The sequence below is a fragment of the Panicum virgatum genome, chromosome 2N (assembly GCF_016808335.1).
Source record: "Panicum virgatum strain AP13 chromosome 2N, P.virgatum_v5, whole genome shotgun sequence".
NCBI lineage: Eukaryota > Viridiplantae > Streptophyta > Magnoliopsida > Poales > Poaceae > Panicum > Panicum virgatum.
Window position 1 is genome coordinate 47,275,303 of NC_053146.1, and position 23,556 is coordinate 47,298,858.

The 23,556-nt window shown below is 47.1% G+C and overlaps 2 protein-coding genes across 2 annotated transcripts; one reads left to right on the forward strand and one right to left on the reverse strand.

The window, feature by feature from the left end:
• The first annotated feature begins 16,286 nt into the window (after positions 1 to 16,286).
• LOC120660809 (thermospermine synthase ACAULIS5-like) lies at positions 16,287 to 19,880 on the forward strand. The gene is made up of 10 exons (XM_039939450.1): positions 16,287 to 16,628; positions 16,750 to 16,816; positions 16,991 to 17,085; positions 17,678 to 17,780; positions 17,931 to 18,019; positions 18,709 to 18,865; positions 18,945 to 19,020; positions 19,131 to 19,189; positions 19,323 to 19,459; positions 19,568 to 19,880. Exons 1-10 carry the CDS (start codon positions 16,420 to 16,422, stop codon positions 19,644 to 19,646), a joined length of 1,071 nt encoding a protein of 356 aa, XP_039795384.1. The 5' UTR covers positions 16,287 to 16,419; the 3' UTR covers positions 19,647 to 19,880.
• Positions 19,846 to 21,857, reverse strand: LOC120660808 (serine/threonine/tyrosine-protein kinase HT1-like). The gene is made up of 5 exons (XM_039939449.1): positions 21,551 to 21,857; positions 21,126 to 21,446; positions 20,552 to 21,071; positions 20,300 to 20,442; positions 19,846 to 20,112 (listed from the first exon to the last, which is right to left on the reverse strand). Exons 1-5 carry the CDS (start codon positions 21,662 to 21,664, stop codon positions 19,903 to 19,905), a joined length of 1,308 nt encoding a protein of 435 aa, XP_039795383.1. The 5' UTR covers positions 21,665 to 21,857; the 3' UTR covers positions 19,846 to 19,902.
• Positions 21,858 to 23,556: the final 1,699 nt, after the last annotated feature.

Genomic DNA, 23,556 nt, shown 5'->3' on the forward strand with positions numbered 1-23,556 from the left:
AGTACTCGACAACTTCGACAAGAACTTAAAACCGCCAGCGCTCTTCTCGGCAGTCAATCCTCCCGAAAAGGCCTGGGTAAGTATCGAGAAACATTGTCGACTTCTTGTAAATAAGCATTTTCTGATCTTCTGACAAATCCTTGCTTTCTTTGTAGAAGAATTATAAAATAGGGTATTGCATGCCTCTGTCTTCGGAAGATGCTGCTCCTTCTAATGATATCAATAAACGGAAGGCAACTCCTGGAGCTTTTTTGCAAAGGAAAATACATCGTCTTGACAGTGGCCAGTAAGAATCTGACTCTCTTTAATTAGATCCTGTTTGCCTCAGCTTTTTTATTTGGAATCTTGCTTGGCTATGATCCAATATCTTCCAGTGCATGAGAAGGATCAGATCCAGAATTTTCGTAACTAGATACAGAGTGATCCAACTACTCGATCAGCCCCGGAATCACCAGTAATTGGGTTGATTGAGAACGCAATTGCCAATTCTCCGAATATAGATATGCCTGGGACATCAAATCAGTCAAATCTTGAAGCACCCAAACTTACTCCTTCTGCAGCTACTGAAAGTACCTCAAATGTTGATGGAACTGGTAGTAGTGGAGCTGAAGGGTCAAAGACTCCTGCTGTTAGATTGATGGGTCAGTTGGATCCATGCCACTCCAATTTGTGGCATGATTTTCAACATGACACCCAATTTCACGGAGTTGTGGTGGCATGAATCGAATTTTCCCTAGATTTGATACCCTTCCAGTCTTTGCCGCAGTCTACACAGGAGGAGTTGGGAAAGGAGCTTTTTGATGATCCATTACTATCTGTAGACAATGTAAAGAAGCTCGCAGATTACATGCAGTGGAGCTTTAAATATACCAAGGTAAACCCTCTTCTGCTGCTGCTTGCCTATGTCGAGTAGTTGGCGACATCTGACCAATCTTGCTTTGTATTTATAGGAAGTTGCCAATCGGTCTTTCTTGAAGTCACATGCCTTGTATAAGACTGTTGACAATCGAAAAACCTTGGAGCAGCAAAATGAACTAATTGCCAAGCGCCTTGACAAATCCCTTGCCGCACGGAACAAGCTGTATGAAGCTAACTGAAAGCATCATCTAGAACTTTGTGAAATGAAGCAGCAGATCAAGAGCCTTGAGGAAGAGAAGGCCAAACTTCAAGAACAATTGAAGACTGCTCAAGCTTGTGAGTATTTTGACCCTTATCTTGATATTGCTTTACCAATGATTTGAACAATCATTAAGATATCATTCCATTAGGCTCTTTAAGTGATCATACTCGACTAGTAGCAGCAGCTCAAGTTATAGTAGATATGGTTGATTCTGAAGAGGGGTCGTCGGGTAGTAAGTCTTTGGTAGAGCGTTTAGAAGAAGCTCCCAAGAAATTCTTCGACGTCATGATAGCCACCTCCAAGAATTATCTGACCCATATGATTGGAGTTGTCAAGTCTTACTGGCCTCAGCATAACTTAGCCCCCATAGCCAAAGGAATAGTTGTTGATTGCTCTGATGAGAAATTCTAGAGCTATTGTAAAGAGTCGGAGGTAATTGCTGAGGAGATTTTGAAGAACTTGGCAGAGTAATTTGCCTGTAACTGCTCTTATCTTCTTCTGTAAGATCTTGTCTTTGTATATATCGCTTTTATCCTGTTGGTGTTGTTGACGCGAGATGATCACACACCAAGCCCAAGAGCCCCGACGCCAAGTCCGGACTGCACTTGATTTGAACCAAGGCGTGCCAGTCAATTTGACCTGTAAATTGGCAAGGAAACAACAAACCGTCAAATTCAAAAGTGTATCGGCTGGATTTCCGAATCACTCTTACGCTGGGTATCGGCAAGGCCCTGCCGATACAGAAGACGACAATAGATCGGGCATAATAAACGTGTAATAAAAGCGATCTACAAGGGATCGGCAATGAGCTGCCGATGCCGATAAGCAACTAGACGGCTAGATCTACAGCCGACACGTGTCAGGTAACAGTGTACAAACCCACGAATGTATGGATCTGGACAAAGCTAAGCTTATGATCAAATCTAATCGGCTTTATGAGGTTTATCGTGATAAACAAGGAGCTTACAGTCGATTAAACAGATCACTAAGCCGGGTAGTTTATGAATGAATCTAAACAAGAAAACAACGATGCGTCTGAGATCAAAGCTTAGATAAATTCGGTAAATTTTGAATAGATCTGAACGAAGCCACATCGATGCGCCCGGAAGCTAAAGCTCAAATTTACTCGGTAAACGAAGACTTACTAGCAAACCAAGTCGCTCGAATGTGAGGTGTCCTTGATCAGCTTGAAAGAACTTGCGGAAAAGAAAAAAGATGGCGAAGTCGTCGACGAGAAAGTAAATTGCAAGTAGAGTAAATTTGTGTTTGTTGGATGTGTATCAATCTTTTACAATAGCCGGGGGGGGGCTCATATTTATACCCCACGCTAACACAATCCTAGCCGATTATGGCAAAGCACAATTCTATCTTAAGAAACCTACTTTAATAAACAAAAAACACCACCTTTCAAGCCGAGACCGTCTCGTATCAAAACTTGCCCAAAAACGCTGAGACGCCTGATCGGTACCAAACCGTGACCGATCCCTTTCCTCCGTGCACCATCACCATTTTCTACCTGGCATTCCTTCCTTCCTTTATTCTCTTGACACGTGCCAAAAAACGGTGTCAACACATTCCCCTCAGTTTCGTAGTGAAATATCCTTTTACTCCGAAATTACTTTTCAATCATAATTATTTCCTTCAAATGGTTGCCTCGAAAGCACTCCATGCCATTCTAATATAAACGGCTCATCAATCCGGAATCCCGATTCTTGAGGTGGGGTCACCCTATAAATACGTCAGCATACTTTCCCCCTCCTTCTCCACAGTTCCTTGCACTCAGGCCATTCTTCTCCCTGCTCAAGAACTCATTTGTTCCGCCGCCGCCGGATTTCAGCGCATCCTCTTCAACCGTCAAAGACTTCTCCCTGGTCTTGCCAGTGGCTTCCATCTCCGAGATCCCCCAGGTACGCTAATCTTACATCTCCCTTCTGCGCCGCTATTTTAATCTTCGATTTGCGACTGTTCTTGATTTCCCCCCTTTTCCGCCATTATTTCTAGGCCCTTAGGAACTCAATCTTTATCCCCCTGTCCGAGCAACCCAGCATGGTCTGTTTAGGCCCCATGGGCAATACAGATCCAACTGATATAATCAATCTGGAAACCGGCAGAATCCCCCTCAAAGCTTCAAATATGACCTCAAATTGGTCCCTTGCTTTTAGATCTTGGCCGAGTGTCACCCCAGGGTGGAGGAATTGGTTCCGCAGAGTAGCGAGAGTTTATCGGGCTGACTGGGAGCAATATGATATTAGTCAATGCCTGAACCTTTCTTTATCTGAGATGGTCAAGAATGAGCCGATGCTCGCATCGGCTTCCTATTTCTGGTCTGATGCCATCAATGCCTTCTTGTTTGGCTATGGTCCAATGACTCCAACCTTGATAGATGTCATGATGTTGACTGGTCTGAATATCACTGCTCCCGACCGATCCTTTAATTTCTTAGACCAAGCTTCTTTTAAGATAAATACTAGAACCATCGGTGGTTGGAGCGGATATGTCACCGAGAACATGAAAGCTGGCTCTGTGTCAATCAGGGAACACACTGCTTTCCTCAACTTGTGGCTGGAAAAATTCATCTTCTGCGGCAAAATAGCAGGCCCAACCAACAACACTCTGAAGATGGCCGAAACCTTGGCTAGTGAAAACCCAGTACCCCTTGGCAAACATCTTCTTGGATCAGTTTACCACCTACTCCATCAAGTATCGGCTAAACTAAGGGCCGATCAACCAATCTCCAACTTAGGAGGCCTCTGGTGGTTCATTCAGCTATGGTTGAACATGTATATGCATAAAACCATGGGCATTAAGCTGTCAGAAATGTCTTTCCCATCAGAAGAATTTGATGAAGAGGAAGACCCAATCACTCGCCGTTGCACTTCATTCGGCGAAGTAGCTATTATGATTGCCAACGACTCCAATGTTTTCGGCAAAACTGATTTCTTCAAATGTTTTTATAATGGTTTTACTAAGAATTCCACCATCTGGTTTGCGTACCATGATGACAACAAGGAATATGAAAACCCCTTCAAATTCAGTCTTGATTCCTGGAGAGATGACGAAGGAGCCACAAACATCATGAGAGAGGCCATATCCCCAAGAATTTTGCCTGCCAACTTCACCTCTGGAAAAATTGCCATCGGCTATTAATTCTGTTATCCATCAGTGGTAGCCAGGCAATTGGGATTTTTTCAAGTGCCGCCTCTTCTTTACTTTGCCGACAAGGTGCAGGCGAGGAACCCAATTGGCAATGCCCTTACATACAATCGGCTGAAGAGTTTAGAGCCTGTCATTGACATAACACAACTAGCCGATTGGCAAATAGCACCACATACCACCATACCCTTTGTGCAATGGTAGTCAGAATGGCAAGAACATCTCTTCTGCGGATCACTAAAGATTTATTGCATTGCCCTGGATGAAAATTACCAAAGTGCCAATGATGAGGTAAACACAGAAACTTCTCTTGCTGTATTTTTATCTTACACTGCTTTTCTGTATCCTAACAAACCCTCTCAATAGGTTGATGGCACTTCACCCCCAACAATCAGCAGAAGTGGGCAGATGATCACATACTCTCCACCAACTAACTATCCTCTCATCGGCTACAACGCACCAACCCTTGCTGACGTCTCTACTGGCAAAAAACGCAAGATGACCAGCACTAAGAGAACAGTTCAGAAGACCCCAGGCTCTTCCAGTCAGATTCTGACCATTGCATTGGCACCAGACGCCGATGCTTCAACAGATGCTACTCCTCCTCGCTCAGAACGTAATAAACAACTTTAATTTCCTCTACAGACTATAATGCACCCCTTACTGATCACATTGTTCGGCATTTTAGGATATAGCTGCTGAAGATACAGATGAGGAAAACATCCAAGAAATTGCTTCTCAAACATCTCCAATAGTTCAGGTATTTTACTCGTCCATCCACCATTCTCTAGTATTCATCTGACATTTGTATTTTCAAACCAGATTCAACGCCTGCCTTCCAAAAGAGCCATAACAACTGCCTCACCAGTTCAGGTAACATAACCATTTTCTTCTTTTGATTCAATCTTACATCTGACATTGGTTTCTCTATCCAGCAAATATCAACTGTCGTGCAAGAACCATCAGTCATCCCACAAGATGCTCTCCCTGATTCTGGTGTCCCAGCATTGCTACTTGCATCCTCTTCTGCACTGATTACTGATGAAGTTCCTCGAATACAAGTAAGATATTTTATTTTTTAGAAATTCAGAAAGGGAACATCCAATTAACATTCCTTCCTCCTTAACCAGGCACAAGACAGTCCAGACAATAGTCTGTTTTCTTTTCAACTTGGGACCATCAGTGCAGAAGATGAGGCCACATCATCAGCAGAATTGGCTCCACTATCTGAAGAAACCAAGGCCAAACTCCAGGAAATTCTGCAGCTGCTGAACCAAAATATTGGCCAACTGGTTCAAGATGCTGAGCCGATTCGCATTATTCTGAAGTCTCTGAAGGGCTCTCTCTCTCTGAATCTCTTGAGGAAGTGCTACATCCTGCTGCTTATATCGAAAGCCACCAGATCTCTGTTCTCAAAGCCCAGAAGCATCTCTCTGATCGGCTTCACCAAGAGCAAACGATCAATCAAAGAGATGACTTGAAGAATCTTGTGGAAACAACCCGCGGGAAGATTGTCTCTCTGACTCAGTCCAAGGTAGATATGGAACAGTCTAAAAGAGACTTGGAAGCCAAACGGGAGCACCTCATCAAAGAACTGGAACAAGTAAATCAAGAAATTGCCGATGTGGATAACAAACTATCCCAGCTTCCAACGGCTCTTCAGCAACTTGAGGCAGAGAAAGAAGAACAAGCTCGACATACTTATCAACTCCACAAAAGTATCAAAACAGTACCAGGTTCTGCCAAGGCTGATATCAAAGAGATCCAGAATGCTGATGATATTCTCCTGCATGCGATTTCTGTGATCCAAAATGCCCTTGGATCCTTGTAAACTGCTACTTATTCTTGCTGTGGTGGAAAAACTCCAATCTGATGTATTATAAACAATGTTTAACTGACAATCCTTGCCTCTAGCCAATACATCCTTATCCTTTTGGATTTTATTGCCCTAAGGTCGATACAAAATTATATCAGCCATCCATAGTGTAACATCCTGAAAATTCGCCCAAATAAATCAGCCGCTAAAAATATTATTTTCAAAACCTTTTTCAACGCTGAGCTCAAATCACTCCAAAATTCTTTTCCACCCGAGCTCCCAATCTCCCGAAATCATGTCCCGGCAATCTGCCATTCCGACACCAGTACCAATCGCTGTCCTATCCCTTTTTCCCTTTCTCTCATTCTACGTGCTCATTGCTGACCGGACGAACACCGCAGTGCGCGCGTGGACGACCGCCGCCGCGAATCCCGCCGACAGCTCTCTCTCTCTCTCTCTCTTTCTCTATCTCTCTCTATTTTTCTTTTTCCCTTTTTCGTTTTTCTTTTTGTCCTTTTCTTTCCCCCCTCCTTCCCTTTCTTCCTTCTCCCTCCTTCTCCTTTCCCCCGCGCAACGCACAGAGCAGAGCTCGGCAGTGTCGAGCCCCACCAGCCGCCACCAGCCCGCCCACTTGCGCTGCCCTACTCACCCCGTCCTCTCCTCTGCGTCACCGTACCCCCTTGCCTACCTCGTCGTACGCGCGCTCCCCCACCGTGGCTCTCGCGCTCGCCCGAGGAGCAGAGCTGGCCACGCACGGCGCCACCTCCATTGGCCGCCGCCCCTCCCACTTACACCGCCCCTCTGCACGGCCATCACCTCCACGCCGCTACGCGCCACCGTCCAACGTCGCTTCATGCGCCAACGTCGGTCCCGCTGCCATTAATGAGCTACAGAGCTCGCAGTCCGCCGGCCACCGGCGCCCCCCTTCTCCCTCGCCCTCCCGGCCTATAAATAGGCCCCTGAGCCTCTCCCCAGCACCACAAACCCCACCACCGCCGCGTGCCCCCTCTCACCGGCCTGCAGCACCGCTGTGCCGAGCTCCAGAGCCAGCCGCCGCCCGCCACAGTCGTGCCGCCTCCTCGCGCCGTCTCCGCCCAAGGTGAGGGCACCAATAGGATCCACTCGGCCCCCACAACCCCTCCGACCACCGCGAGTTTCCTCCCCCGCCACAGCAGCACCGCCACCACAGCGCCGCCGCTCGCCGCCCGCCGGCCCTCGTGGCAAGGCCGCCTCGCTCTACCTCCGCACGAGCTGCGGCCGGGAATCGAACCCTCGCACCCGCCCTGCCCCTTTTCCCCTTCCCCCCGGCCGCCGCCGTGGCCCAGGACGCCGGCCATAAGGCCGCCGGCGCCCCTACCCCCCCTCCTCTATTCCTGATGAGAGGAAGAAGAAAGGGGTCATTTTTGCCTTTAGCCCCCTGCCTTTCCTCCTTTTCTTTTAAGAACCCTTTCCTCTCTTGACCTTTTGCAATAAAAACCCTCTCTTTTATTATTTTTGAAACCAACCCTCCCACCATATGAAGACATTTATAAATAAACCCCTGCCCTTTCTGGTATGCCCCGGATATTTCTAGAAATTACAACCAAGCCCTTTCTCTCCCGAGAATAATTACAAAGAGTCCCCTAAACCCCGGTTTAGCCCTAATCACTCTTTTAATCTATCATTTCATGCGCCAAACATTCTCCGATTGACCTAAAACTTTACCACGCCATTTCTAACATAATTTTGGCCATGCCATTAGAAAACCACCCAAAAATATTACTCCAACCTCCATATTTTAATTTCTTCTAATTCGAGCTCAACGATAAAAACTTTATTTCTTTTTCTTTATTGTGTGCCTGCTTGTGTGCGCCGTAGATCACGGTGCGAACGAGGGAGAACCCGTCGACGAGCAGTACCGTGAGCAAGAGTCCGAGGACCAGTACCGCGACCCAAACCCGAAGGACAGTACCTCGATCGGGACTTCCTGGAAGGCTTTGTGAACGGCAAGTTCAATCTCATCCTTTGATGCATATTTTGTCCCAGTTTTATAAACACAACCTATTGACTTGTTTTATAAAATTGCATATGTTTTTACTGCTGAAACATGGTTGGATAGCCACCTCTTGACTTGTTATAACCATTCCTTGACCACCTAGATTGATGTCTACATGCGATTCGTTCTATGTGGATGTTAATCACGCTAGAATTGCTTAGGACCTTATACTTGTTCTACTACACATCAAATATTATTATTTATAAAGGAAAATGTGTGCGTGTGTGGGAAGGAAAAAGGTGGATTTATGGAAAACAAATGAAAGTTGTGTCTCGATGAGATGGTCACACACCAAGCCCAGGAGCCCCGTACGCCAAGCCCGGACTGCACTTGATTTGAACCAAGGCGTGCCAGTCAATTTGACATGTAAATTGATAAGGAAACAGCAACCGTCAAATTCAAGAGTGTATCGGCTAGATTTCCGAATCACTCTTACGTAGGGTATCGGCAAGGCCCTGCCGATACAGAAGACGATAATAGGTCGGGTATAATAAACGTGTAATAAAAGCGATCTACAAGGGATCGGCAAGGAGCTGCCGATGCTGATAAGCAACTAGATGGCTAGATCTACAGCCGACACGTGCCAGGTAACAGTGTACAAACCCACAAATGTATGGATCTGGACAAAGCTAAGCTTATGATCAAATCTAATCGGCTTTACGAGGTTTATCGTGGTAAACAAGGAGCTTACATCCGATTAAATAGATCACTAAGCCAGGTAGTTTGTGAATGAATCTAAACGAGAAAACAGCGATGCGCCCGAGATCAAAGCTTAGATAAATTCGGTAAATTTTGAATAGATCTGAACGAAGCCACAGTGATGCGCTCGGAAGCTAAAGCTCAGATTTACTCGGTAAACGAAGACTTACCAGCAAACCAAGTCGCTCGAATGTGAGGCGTCCTTGATCAACTTGAAAGAACTCGCGAAAAAAGAAAAAAGATGGCGAAGTCGCCGACGAGAATGTAAATTGCAAGTAGAGTAAATTTGTGTTTGTTGGATGTGTATCAATCTTTTATAATAGCAGGAGGGTTCATATTTATACCCCACGCTAACACAATCCTAGCCGATTACGGCAAAGCACAATTCTATCTTAAGAAACCTACTTTAATAAAAAAAACACCACCTTCCAAACCGAGACCGTCTCATATCAAAACTTGCCAAAAAACGCTGAGACGCCTGATCGGTACCAAACCATGACCGATCCCTTTCCTCCGTGCACCATCACCATTTTCAACCTGGCATTCCTTCCTTCCTTTATTCTCTTGACACGTGCCAAAAAACGGTGTCAACAGGTGTATTTTCAGAAGCATGATATGATACCATAGGACAAATACAAACTACTCGAGTAGTTGAGTAGAATGCTCACATGGTGTAATCTCTATAGTTGACCAGTTAGGATGAATTCCGTCGAATTGCCCAGATTGAAAAACTGTAAAGATAACCATAAACTACTCGAGCAGGCGAGTAGGGTGTCCTGGCCAAGGACTGGAGTAATTTCTAAGATAGATCTGTTAGAATGAACCCGTCGAGTTATCCAAGACGAAACCATCTTGAAAGTATCCAATACCTACTCGAGCCAGCGAGTAGGGTGTCTATCATGTAGACTGGAGTAACTATTAAGATTGTTCGGTTAGGATGAACCCCGTCGAGTTACCCCAGAGGGATAGAATTTAATAGTATCCATAACATACTCGAGCAAGTGAGTAGTTTTGCCTTTAACACAAGGCTGGAGTTCCTTATAGTTGACCTGTTAGAATGAACTCCGTCGAGTTACCCAAGTTGGACAAACTATTAAAGGTATCCATATTCCTTCTCGAGCCAGCGAGTAGGTTGTGTCCTTATTTTGAGGACAAGGATGTGGCTTGTATAGTTATCTCAATAAAAAAACCGTGTAAGCTATCCTAAATAGGTTATCAAGGTCGGTATGAATCTGTGGAGATTATCCTGGTTGGAAAACCCTTTTTGGAGAGTAATCCAAGATGATGCTGTCAGGTTGAAAACTGCCTCTAATGTAGTCGAACAATTGATAGAAACCCTTGCTCTATTAAAGAGATCAAATGACATCACCATGTTACTTGGATCAAGGATAAAATCTATGCAAGTGCTTAATGTTCCAGGAATTGGGTACCTCATTACCATCTGCATCAGTGATTCTGTATGATCTGGGTCTTGTGACCTTAGACACGATGAAAGGTCCCTCCCATCTAGAATTTAACTTGTGCAGTCCTGTCTCGTCTTAAATCCTTCGTAGAACTAGATCTCCTATATTGAAAGATCTTTGCTGGACATTGCGATCATGGTAGCGTCTGACTCCTTGAAGGTATCTAACCGATTGGGTCAAGGCATTGTTCCTGACTTCTTCGACTGAATCTAGCTTAAGTTGTTGAGCTTCGTCTGCCTCTCCTTCTTGTTAGGCTTCTACTCTTGGGGATTTCCACATGATATCCGTAGGTAGTATAGCCTCTGACCCATAGGTGAGGAAGAAGGGAGACTGTCCAGTTGCTTTGCTAGGATGCGCTCGCAGCCCCCAGACCACATGGGGTAGTTCTTGAATCCACTTGCCACCTTTTTTAGAATTGGTGTCGTAGAGTCTTTTCTTCAAGCCGTCGAGTACCAAGCCATTGATATGCTCTACTTGACCATTTGCTCGAGGGTGAGCCACTGAAGCATACTTGACCTTAATGCAAGAATTATCGTAGAAATCCCAGAAAGACTGCGATGTGAAGTTAGAGCCAAGATCTGTGATGATGGTGTGAGGAAATCCAAATTGGTGTATGATGTCGGAGATAAAATCCACTGCTCTATCTGAAGAGATCTTGACAATGGGCTTGTACTCGATCCACTTGGTAAATTTGTCGACTGCTACCAGCACAAGATTAAATCCTCCTGGAGCTATGGTTAGAGGTCCGATCATGTCCAGACTCCAACAGGCGAAGGGCCATGATTGAGGGATTGTTATCAGATTGTGTGCTGGGACGTGAGTCTTCTTGCCAAAGAATTGGCAGCCAGGGCATCGTTTGACAAGGTCTTCTGCATCCGATACAGCTGTTGGCCAGAAGAACCCTGATCTATAAGCCTTTCCGACTAGTGTCCTTGATGCGGCATGGTTGTCATAGACTCCTTTATGTATCTCTCTGAGGATGTCTTTGCCTTCTTCAAGGGTAACACATTTCATAAGGATGCCTGAAGCAGAACGCTTATATAGGTTGTCGCCGACGAGGACGAAACCCTTGCTTCGCCTGATAATGTGAGCAGCTTCCGCGCTCTTGGCATCAACATGTGGAGGAAGCTTGAACTCCTTGATGAAGTCGATGAACTGAATCTGCCAGTCTTCTTCGATCATTAGCACTTCTCTAACTGTGGCCGGGGCCTCCTCGTCAGTGACTTGTTGGTTTTGTACCTTGACTGATGGATGATGAAGTTCATGAACAAAGACTCCAGGTGGAACAGCTGCTCAAGTAGATCCAAGTTTGGAGAGGACATCGGCTCCCACGTTAATGTTGCGGTCTACGTGATGGTGGATTTCCAATCCTGAGAAGTTGTTTTCGAGCTTTCTGATTTCTTCAACGTATGCATCCATCATGTCCTTGTTGATGTCCCATTCTTTATTTACAAGTAGTCGCTTGATGCCAAGAGAAACTGCTAGGCGAAGCCCGTGTAGCAGTGTCTTGTTTTCTGCTTCATTGTTGGAGACTTTAAACAGGATTTGGAACACATACTTCAATTGTTCTCCCTTGGGGGAGATGAAAAGAACTCCCGCACCGCCTCCATCGAGTTTGAGTGAGCCATCAAAGTACATTACCCAATGCTCTGGAGTATTGTGAGGTGCTGGGATTTGATTTTCCCGCCATTCAGCTAAGAAGTCCACTAATGCTTGTGACTTGATTGCTGTTCTTGGCTTGAAGTTAATTTCCAAGGCTCCCAGTTCAACTGCCCACTTTGAGATTCGTCCAGTGGAATCCTGATTGTGGAGTATGTCCGCCAACAGGAAGTCAGTAATTACTGAGATCTTGTACTCGTTGAAATAGTGTCGATGCTTAACTTTCTGGATTGATGGATATCTAACCTTTGATTCAGAGAGTACTTCACTGATGAAGTAGACTGGTCTCTGGACGCCGTAAGCATGGCATTCCTCTGGACATTCAACTACTATCGCCATACTAACTACATGAGTAGTTGTAGCGATGTAGATGAGTAGTTCCTTGCCTGGTAGTGGAGCTGTAAGAATTGGCGGTGACTGGAGATGATGCTTGAGGTTCTCGAGCGCTTCCGCGGCTTCTGTAGTCCACTTAAATTTGTTTTGTCGCTTGAGGAGCTTGAAGAAGGGTAAGCCCCGTTCACCAAGCCTGGGCAAAAACTGGTTCAAGGCCGCTATGTAGCCAATGAGTTTCTGGACGTCCTTGATGGTAGCCGGAGCATCCATAGCCATGATAGTATTGATTTTCTCTGGATTAGTCTCAGATTCCTCGATTGCTGACGATGAATCCGAGTAGTTTTCCAGAGGGTACGCCGAAGACACACTTGGTCGGGTTGAGTTTCCAACAGAATTTTCGGAGGCTATTGAAGGTTTCTTCCAGGTCAATAATGAATTGATCCTGGGTCTTGGTTTTGACGACAACATCGTCGACATAGGCTTCAACATTGCGATGTAGCTGATCAGCAAAGCACAGCTGAATCGTGCGCTGGTAGGTGGCACCAGCGTTCTTCAACCCAAAAGACATGGTCTTGTAGGCGTATGCCCCGTAAGGGGGTGATGAATAGCAGTCGAGGAAGAATAACAGGACGCATCCTGCCGTGGAGTCGATTACTTGATCAATGCGGGGTAGCCCGAAAGGATCCTTTGGGCAATGCTTGTTTAGATCAGTGTAGTCGACGCACATCCTCCACTCATTGTTGTTCTTCTTCTGGACGAGTACAGGATTAGCCAACCATTCGGGATGGTAGACTTCTTTGATGAACACTGTCGTGAGTAGTTTCGCCAGCTCCTTTTTGATGGCTTCTCGTTTGTCCGGGGAGAAATGCCGTAGTCGTTGCTTCTTTGGTGTGGCTTTGTAGTCGACTTTCAGGGCATGCTCAATCAACTCCTTGGGACTGCCCCGGGTCTGACAGTGGCGGTGGAGCTCCACATCCCCTCGTTCTCTCCTTTCCTCCACCTCGCTCTCTCTTGGTTGCTATGGCGGCCCATCAATGGGGGTGGCGGGCGTCCCGCGGCTGGATCTGTGCCCTCGGATCTTCTCCGCTATCCTTGGCACGACGGGAAGCTGCGGCGGCGGCGGCGGCAACGGCCTGGGCGTGGCTGGGCACGACACCTTCTGTGGCGACCCATGTCGGGGAGCGGCGGCGGTGGCTCCCGAGGCATAGGGATGGCAACGGGTACCCGAAACCCGATGGGTTTTTACTCCATTAGGGTGCAGGCATAGACTAAATTCTATACCCGCGGGTTTCTTAATAGGATAAACTTCGTACCCGTCGGGTTTGCGGGTGCGGGTTTGTTCTTCAAGTACCCAAACCCGCAAACCCGTGGGTACAATAAACCCGACAACATATAACCTAAAATACTAATGTCACAAGGTCTTGTATCAAAATAAGGTCCAATCACATGCTAAGAGAGACTTAGGCTCATGTACTTCTATTCCCATCGATGATTACCTATTCATAGACTCATTTGGCTATAATGCATTGTGTATTTGTTTATGTTTTCTATTAAATTTTGTTGCTTCTTCTATCGGGTACGGGAAACCCGCGGGTACAAAAAACCCGCACGAGTATGGGTACGGGCATGAAATCATACCCGCGACGGGTATGGGTTTTTTAACGGGTACGATTTTATCCTGGCGGGTGCGGGTTTGGGTTAGTGATACCCGACGGGTTTGTACCCGTTGCCATCCCTACCGAGGCAGCGCCGTGTCCACGGCCTGGGGGCCGGGCTGGCGCAGCTTGGTGGTGGCACTGGTATCGTAGCTGACTCGGTCTCGTTTCACGTCGGCAGCTGGCGTGGGCTCGCATCTCGGTGGCGACATGCGCGGTTCATCCCGGCCGCATCGTCGTTCGCGGTTGTCGCTGCCTGCTAGCTGCAAGCTGCGATGACGATGTGGTTGACACGACAACGACCCTAGCTTTGACTTCTGACGGTGTCTGGTCATTCTATGTTGTGGTATGTTGGCGGTGCCGTGGTGGCGTGTGCCGAGGATGGTTTGCTCGGCGTATGCCAGCGTCGCCGTGGTGGCGTCCTTGGTTGCGCCCGTGCGGAGGTTCACCGGCAACACCATGGTGGTTGGACTGGTGATGCTGGCCATCATTTTTCACTGCGGTGAAGATGCGGATGAAAACCCATCCCTCCTTGGGACGGTGTTGATGGCGCCACTGGCACCATTTCCTTCAGGCGACATTGAGCATCTCTAGCACGGACCTTGGATTCGGTCTAAGGCCAAAGTTTTGGGCGGCAGTCTTCCTTATCGGTTGTGGCGGGCTATTCCGGCATGGAGGCTTCCTTCGGCAATGGCTGCTTTCGAAAGGGTGCTTTTCTCTTCTTCTTCTTTTTTGCCTTTTTTCAAAAAAGGAAAAAAGTTCCAGTTCGTGGTGTGGGTTTGGGTGGCTCGTGTCGATGTTCCAATCAGATTGGGTGGGGTTTTTTTTATTGAGGCTTGTGTCGATGTCCCAATCCGACCAGCTAATGTGGAGAGAGTCCCGGTTGATGTCTCAATCCAACCGCCTATTGTTGTGTGCGAGTTAGCGTGGTACGATAAAGTTGATGTCCCAATCCAACCGGCCGGTGTTGCTAGCGGTATGTTTGTAGTAGTTGTTGTAGTTTGTACGGTTTTCGGATCCGATTTACCTATAAACAAGGTCAACTCTTTTCTTCTTATTAATCTACGCCGAAACTAACACTTGCAACAGATACGTTGCAGCCTAAGAAATATCAAGACCTACTACAACATCCGACAACATTAAGAAAATGGCAACATCTATAATCGCCTGCTGAAACATCCAAAATAGCCAATTTCAATATTTTCCTAACCATAAAGAGCAGACCAACTCATCGAGAACATGAATATTCCTTCGGAGAGGAGTCCCCGGTTGTTGCAAGTACAAGCAAGGGAGAAGAGCTCGTCGCATGCCGGCTTCACTTCTTACCACCCACTTCAAGACCTCAGCCGCGTATGCTGGAGCTCATCGGGCACCACCGTGTGGTGCCTGCCTCATGGGGGCTGGCTCCGTCACAGGGAGACGCAGACGCTTGCTTGCCGAGCTCGTTGCGCCGATCACCAGGCCGGTTGATTATGAGGAAGAGTAGTACATAAGTAGGAGGAACTGTGGAGACGAAGAACTAGGAGAACAGATAACAGATAAGGATCCCGTATGGGATATAAGAAGCTGCAGTTAAAAAATCAACAGAGAGGGAGGTGTCGGTGGAGGGCTGGAGATGGGCATAGTTGATTCAATGACTCGAACTTACGTGGGTAGGTTTCATCAAATGAACCTACTTTTAGTTTGGAAAAAGAAAAGAAAAACTAAAATAAGTAACAGATAGGTTGATTAGGTTCGTTTTCTTATGTTTCTAAGACTCAGCTACTCTTAGTTTGAAATTATAATTTGTTTGGTTTTTTTACGTCAAATTTGACCAGTAGTCTTATTGAAAAGTTCTACAAAATATCACTTTTTTTGTTGTGATTTGCTTTATTAAAAAAAGCTTTCAAAAATAGCCCGGTTATTTCTTTTTTCCTTTGTAGTTAATTATTTTATATTTCCTAATATTTAAGGGTCCAAATTTATTTGAAGTCTTACCTCTTAGGAGATAACTGCCGTAGTAAAGCTCATTGAGGGAGTAGTTTTCGATACCAAATATACCCTTCTAGACAAGAAAAACCAAACCGAATATATGTAGCCGCTTTAACTGAATGAACTTGCCCATATGGCCATATCCCAGTTGCTGTCATTCCATGCCATGAATAAAATCAATAGTTTATTTTTGGGACGAAATATTTTTGTTCAAATGAAATACTATGATCGTGGGACCTTAACATGTGGACCCTCCCTTGTCTCTGCATTTCACGCATGAAAAGACGTGGTGCGATATGATCTCTATTTGGGACCCACTCAGCTCGTTCCAAATGTCCAATGCTCCAATATAAGATCACCACACCGCCAGCGGACTCATCACTCGCGTCGTCGCACGCAACGCTCCTAGCTACTCAGTACTCACACACACGAGCCCGGCACCGCCTCGATCACCTCCCTGTTTCATCCACTCCTAGTTTTGTCTCGCGTTCTGCCGATACTAGACGACGAACGACATGGTAGGCGCCTTGCCGGCCGCCGAGGCTCTGCCCCGCCCCCGCGAGGTGACCGGCAACGGCTACGGCGGCGGCGCCAAGCACCTGCACCTGCAGCTGCAGCTGCCGGCGCCGCCGCCGAAGCAGCAGCAGCAGCCTGCTGAACCGGAGTGCGAGTGGTACGAGGAGGAGATCGACGACGACCTCAAGCTCTGCTACGCTCTCAACAGGTGAACGCTGGCGCTGACGCATTCGCACGCACCCACGCGACCGATGATTCGATTCCTTTTCCTGGAGAAGAAGAGGTGGTTATGTATGGTGACTGATTTTGATGTGCTCCGTCCGATCCAGCGTGCTGCACCGGGGGGCGAGCAAGTACCAGGAGATCGCGCTCCTTGACACCAAGCATTTTGGCAAGGTACGGTGCGCTCACATCAACTCGATCCATCAATGTGACAATGTGTGGTGCCTGATGTGTGTTTCTGCAGATTTCTTCTCTCTGTTTGTTCGCTAGTACTTGTGTAGCATGTGATCCTGTAGACGTCTGCATATATGTATGATCTCTGAACATTGTCAGTGACGGCTTGTTCAGGCTTTGATAATCGACGGCAAGATGCAGAGCACGGAGATGGACGAGTTCATCTACCACGAGTCCTTGATACACCCGCCGTTGCTGTTCCACCCAAAGTAACCATGGCCACTGAGAAAAAGCGCTTCTGTTTCTTTTTGCTAATTGCCTCAAATAATTCTCACAGTTCGAATAAGACCCTGTTTAGTTTCCAAAAAAATTCCTATAGGACCCATCACATCGAATCTTCAAACATGAGCATTAAATACAATTTAAAAAATAATTAATTACACAGTTTAACTGTAAATGACGAGGAGAATCTTTTAAGTCTAATTAGTCTATAATTAGATATTAATTGTTAAATAACAACAAAAAATCTACAGTTCCATAACCTAAAAATTTTCGCGAGCTAAACAGGGCCTTAAGGAACTGAGCAGATTTCCATACTGATAGTTCATCGTCGTTCTGTGTTCTCTTAATGAAACATGTGCACCCTCACGTTCTTGAATCGTTCCTGATCGTCCTAGTTTCTATTTTAAAAAATAAATAAATAAAACTTGTCTGGACACGCATTTCATTAAAAGGAAGTTGATAATTCAGTTTTTTTTGCGGAACCAATGCACTATTTTCTACTCCTAGCCAACAACATTTCCACACATTGATAATTGACTAACAGCACGCGCTGATCCTTTGCTGGTGGCTCGGCTCCAGCCCGAAGACCGTGTTCGTCATGGGAGGTGGCGAGGGCTCCGCAGCGAGGGAGGCCCTGAGGCACAAGACGGTCCAAAGGGTGGTCATGTGCGACATAGACCAGGTACACAGTAGGGCAGCACAAGTTCAACAATAGCCAAATTACGAGTATTCTCATGGAGAAAACACACTTACATACACGCATGCACGCACACATGCACTTTGTTGTGCAACCGCCTCGTGTCCTCATGCTCTGTTGTGCATGCACGATCAGGAGGTGGTTGACTTCTGCCGAACGTACCTGACGGCGAACCACGAGGCATTCAGCAGCGACAAGCTCTGCCTCATCATCAACGATGCCAGGTGCTTATATTACATATGCATCCCTCTTTTCGTTTGCACTTGGGTGACAGATTTTATCTGAATGATGTGATCATTTCTCTATGTTTGCTTGTAATGCGATTTTCAGATCAATCACCGAATGAGTTTCCCCCTCTGCTCTAGCAGCACATAGATTTAAGAGTTAGTCAGCTGGAGTATAAATTTGCGGCTTAGTCACTAAAAATTTCAAGATCTGATAAGTTTACCCGGACTCGCTACCAGATATCTACATGGGCATGTCTTAGTGCTAAGTGCCTGAAGATATGCATGGCCCCACTGGAATCCTGCTAAGCAGACACTGGGCCCACATTATCCACGATGCATGAACAGATTCGAGAACAGGGACTCCTTTGGCCTGCCTTTTTGTTTGGCAAAGTATCCTAGCACATCAGGCAGCTAGCAGATCTCTTTATAAAGTGAAAAAGGGCAATATATAGTACCATCATTTTTCCCTGAACAGGATGCAAGTATCATCACTTACAAGTGGGACCAATAAAAAGCATAGCTCCCTCACCCTAATCTGCACATATAACTCGAGAAATCGTCACAATTAGTTCTCTCCCTAAAACTAATTTTCACAAATACTGAAGTAGTAGCTGCGTTCCTGTTGGGCAAGCCTGTTCTGGTTTATACATGCTTACTAACATAACCCATTCGTATTGTGGGTGCAGGGTTGAGTTGGAGAAGAGCAGGGAGAGGTTTGACGTGATAGTTGGAGACCTGGCAGATCCAGTGGAAGGAGGCCCCTGCTATCAGCTGTACACCAAGTCATTCTACGAGCACATCGTCAAGCCCAAGCTTAATGACCATGGCATCTTCGTCACTCAGGTGCCGTACTCCATACCACAGAATCACTTTGGTTTCCAAATTCAAGTCTCAACTGTGGATCATTTGCTCGAACCCATAGGCTGGACCTGCAGGTGTTCTCACTCACAAAGAGGTCTTCTCGTCTATCTACAATACCCTTAGACATGTCTTCAAATGTGAGTTTTGTTACTTGTCCGTCTTACTATTTTTTCTCCAGGCACCAATGTGTTCATTTGTAAGAACATATGGTATCCGGTCTCTGTCTGAACCTGCACTTGTGCTGCAGATGTCCAAGCTTACACTGCTCATGTTCCATCATTTGCAGACACCTGGGGCTGGGTCATGGTACTTGCACTGTCATGAATTTATCCCACGTTCAGTTTCGTTCAGTGGTGACCTAGTGGTGTGCCCAAATGGGGCAGGGCCTTGTTGCCTGTCTTTCTAAAAAAACAAACCCAGTAATGTGTTCGCATTTCAGGCTTCAGATCATCCATTCGATCTCAATGCCCAGCAGCTCAACGAAAGAATCAAAGGAAGGATTGTGGGAGAGCTCGTCTACTTGAGTGGGGAGTGCCTAATTTCCTCTACCACGCTGAACAAAAGTGTTCATCAGTCGTAAGTAGCGCCTTTTGTACACTTCATCAGGCACTTAGTTGGTTATGACAGTGCATATTTAGCATGCTAGTTCCTCCACTGATTTGCCTTCTGAAAAAAAAATTACAGGCTGTTGAATGAGACTCATGTGTACACCGAAGACGATGCCAGGTTCATTTACGGGCATGGAAGAGCATGCTGCGCTTGAAGCCTCGCACCTGTTCTTCCGGATCAGCGCCTCCGTGCACGCAAGAAATGTTGTCACCTAGTTGTAAATTAGCTACTCTGGATGCAAAATAATAGCAAGGAGATTACTGCTTTGTACAACTTGGCAAGAAATTTTATGTGCTACCAGAGTCAGAAATTCAGAACTATGAAAGTAGTGAGTGCAACCAACAGGTGAAAGCCCAGGGGAATTGACTGCAGTTTCCATTTCTTTCCATTTCCCTCTCTTGCAAGTAAGCCTATGCATGACTATAGTTTTGGTACTGTTCTCCGTGTTGCACAATGTGCTGTCTGATTTCTCGAAGCTCGGAAGTTATGGCGGCAAACGAAGGCCGACTTGAAGGTTCTGCATCCCAGGTTCGGCAGATGAGATCAACCAGGCCAGTAGGATATCCATCACTCTCTGGGAGTTGAGGCCTTAATTTTCCGTCTGCTACTCCCAGCGCAATCTGCAAAACGTCACAGCTTGTTAGCATAGCCAACTAGGAACGAAATTTCATCTGAGATGGTGCAGATTTTGTCAAGACAGTTCTGAATCAAGGCTGCCCTAGGTGAAAATTACATGTCATTTCAGGGAGTTTGAGCATCTTATCCATGTTCAAGAGATTAGCACATCGAGAAGCAGTTTGAGTTTACCTTACTCGGCCCGTAGCTTGTATCAATGTACGGATGCTCTGCAGTGATCAGTTCATTCAGTATGATGCCGAAGCTGTAGACGTCGCATTTCTCAGTGTAGGGTTCACAGCGAATCACTTCAGGAGCCATGTACACATAAGTCCCTGAAATAAATGTCTCAAAGTTTTTAAAAAACAGTTAGAAATCAAATAAAAAGTTTCATCGGTTACAACTGGGGTCACGCACTTAAATTGAACACTGTGATCTTCTTACCCGTTTCGCCGGTGAGCGCCTCCTTGCCGTCCGGCAAGAACCTGGCGTGGCCAAAGCCCGTAACCCGCGCGCGCAGCTCAGCATCCAGGAGAACGTTGCTGGGCTTCAGGTCGCGGTGCACGACCCTGGGCGTCTGCTCGTGGATGTGCCGCATGGCCAGCGCGACCTCCAGCGCCCTGCTCACCCTGTCCACCAGCGGCGGCGGCGGCGGCGAGGACGGCGCCCGCGGGCGCCGCTCCCTGCCCCCGTGCAGCCACTCCCCGAGCGTCGCCCCGCTCAGCAGCTCGGTCACCAGGAAGCAGCTCCCCGGGGGGCGCAGGCACGCGCCCATCAGGCGCAGCACGTGCGGGTGCCGCTGCCGCGACAGCAGGTCGGCCTCCTGCGCGAAGAAGGCCTCGGCGCCCGGGTTGGAGACGAAGAGCTCCGGCCGCACCCACTTCACCGCCACCTCGAGCCCGCGCCACGTCGCCCTGTGGATGTCCGCCGTCGAGCCCCGGCCTATCACCTCGTGCAGCTCGATCTGTTCCGTGTCAGGTCAGAGCATCTGGGGTGAGTTCTTGATTGATCTTCTTACCTCTTCCGGGGCGACGGACCAGCCGTGCTCCACGGCGAGGCCGCGCGTGGCGGCCAGGTACGGGTCGCACCGCGGCGGCGTCTCCGCTGGCTCGTCCTTGTCGTCCGCGTCGTCGTCACTGGCGGCGGTCGGTGCTGTCTCGAAGTCGGCGCCGCGGTGCGTCGAGTGCTGCTGCGCGCTGTCGGATATCAGGTGCAGGAAGCCGCGCTCCTGGGCGACCTCGAGGCAGAACCGGAGGTACCCCTGCGTGCTCTCGAGCCGCGCCTTGTACGTCTCCGTGAGATCCCTCTGCCTCCCGAGCTCCTCCACCAGCTTCGCGACCTTGGCAACGCATCGCGCGGCGCGCCATGTGCAGAACAGAGCATAAAACAACTGCGAAACTGCTTAACTGCAGATCGTGATGCGGGCCGGGACGCGTGCCGTACCTGTTCGTTGGACTGGGGGTTCGGTGGCTGTGGCGGCGGCGAGGAGAAGAGGCCGGCGAGCCGGCCACGGAGGCCGCGGTGCTGGTCGTGCCGCGGCTGCGCGTGGTCGCTCATCGGCGTTGCGTGACTTGCGTCCACGGCGGTTCGTCCGGTTGTGCGCTCACAGCACTGCAAAGCCGTGAAGAACAAACAAGAGGGGGGGCGATTCTTTACTGGAACTCTTCCTGCAGGGACGAAGCAACTCGCGTAGCACGTCGAGCCGGCCGGCCGGCCGATCGGTCGGTCGGCGAACAGACAAGAGCAGCGGCGATTCGTCCAATGCGGTTTGGGGTGAAACGTTTGGAGTTTCGTTCTTGTTGCACAGCACCATCAGTGGGCCGTGGCTCACCGGCTGTATGACGTGCAATGCATCTTGGCTGGACGTACTCGTTCCAAGCCTAATTACTTCTGCAGACACTGGGCCGAATTCTTGATTTGGGCCGGACCATTAGATCAAACATTTTTTTGAAGGAAAAAGTTTTTTTACCTCCCTCAACTTACATAAAATATATAATATATTCTAGAAAAGCATATATTTAAAACTACATAAAAAATTTATACTCAAGTATATTATATAATATGTTCAAGGCGTAGATCTACTTACGTGGAGTTCAACAAAATTGAATTTTTTCTTTTATAATTTTTTTGTGATTTACTGTGATTTTTCAAAAAATTTAGTCAGAATAAAAAATAAAAGAAAAATAGAAAAAACACTGTCACCTCACCCTCAAACCGCTTAAAGAGGTTATGTGAACGGTTTTGTGAGTCTGAGGAGGCTGGACGGACGGTTTTGCGGTTCAGAAAGGAAAAACAGATTCGGCTCAAAGTTGAGGGAGTCAAAAAGTATTTTTTTCCTTTCCCGAATGACCTAGTCTGCAGAAACTCAAGTTCCCCTGTTCCTTTTTTTCCCCCCTTGAGAACACAAAGAATGAAAGAATTTGTGCGCATTTCATTCAAGTCAAGTTCGTTTTAAAAATGGTGAAAAACATTGGTACTTGCAGGATGAGGGAATATATTCTACAGAGAGAATATCTAGGTATAGTACCAGATTGCAAGTTGAAACAAAAAAGTTGGACGAATAGAATTTGCAACCATCTAGTTACATGCAAAATTCAAGAATAAACAAAAAAAATGTGCAGAAAATCATCGTGTGAACTACTGGGTTGTGAATTCAAATACGAATTGTTGCGCCATCAACTCTTCGTATGTTTTTGGTTTCGTCGTGCTTTAACTTGTGTTTTTTTTTTTGAAACATCTACTTTAACTTGTGTTGAACCCCAAAATTTGCATGTAGTAACTGGTCCCGTTTGGTTTGTTCCTAGACGATCCTAGAATACACTTTGACCACTAATTAGGGGTATTAAATAAAGTCAATCTACAAAACCAACTCCACAGCCCATGTGCTAGGAATCCTCAAGAATCTAATGATGTCTTTAATCGTGTGATTAGAGAATGGTTATTATAGCATCACTGTAGCAAAATCATAAATTAATTACTATCATTAGATTCGTCGCGAAAAATTACACCCATCTGTGAAAAGAACCAAACAGGCCTTGATACGTGGCTCAGCATACCATATCAACTCTAGTTTGATAATATTGTACATACTGCAAGACAACATTGGAGAACCAACCCCAATTTCACAAAGTTGGTGTGCCTGGCTCCGACGCCGTCAGGCCATGCCTGGTCCCGCGCAATTTGTCCGCCGCACAAGGCATGATCACTTGATCAGGCAACGGCAAGGCTGAGCTGTTCAGGGTCGCCGGTCGCCGGGCGCTTCACCGTGTCTCCAATAATTTAGCTAACCTAGCCTGATTACCTTGGAAGCTCCCTGACAAACTTAGCTCCAGAGCAAGTGTACTACACCAGGGCCGGGCGCCCATGCCATTTCAGCTGTGCGCCCGTCGTCGGCGTCCGCGCGCGGTGACTTGACGCCCCGGCCCCGGCGGGCGGGCAATGATACAGCG

Excerpts from the sequence above, each read along its gene's own strand:
- LOC120660809 (XM_039939450.1), top strand. The coding sequence starts at position 16,420 with ATGGTAGGCGCCTTGCCGGCCGCCGAGGCTCTGCCCCGCCCCCGCGAG. Across the intron at positions 18,020-18,708 it reads CTCATCATCAACGATGCCAG|GGTTGAGTTGGAGAAGAGCA; the intron begins GTGCTTATATTA and ends TTGTGGGTGCAG. Across the intron at positions 19,190-19,322 it reads ACACCTGGGGCTGGGTCATG|GCTTCAGATCATCCATTCGA; the intron begins GTACTTGCACTG and ends TTCGCATTTCAG.
- LOC120660808 (XM_039939449.1), bottom strand. The coding sequence starts at position 21,664 with ATGAGCGACCACGCGCAGCCGCGGCACGACCAGCACCGCGGCCTCCGT. Across the intron at positions 21,072-21,125 it reads GGTCCGTCGCCCCGGAAGAG|ATCGAGCTGCACGAGGTGAT; the intron begins GTAAGAAGATCA and ends GACACGGAACAG. Across the intron at positions 20,113-20,299 it reads CAAGCTACGGGCCGAGTAAG|ATTGCGCTGGGAGTAGCAGA; the intron begins GTAAACTCAAAC and ends GACGTTTTGCAG.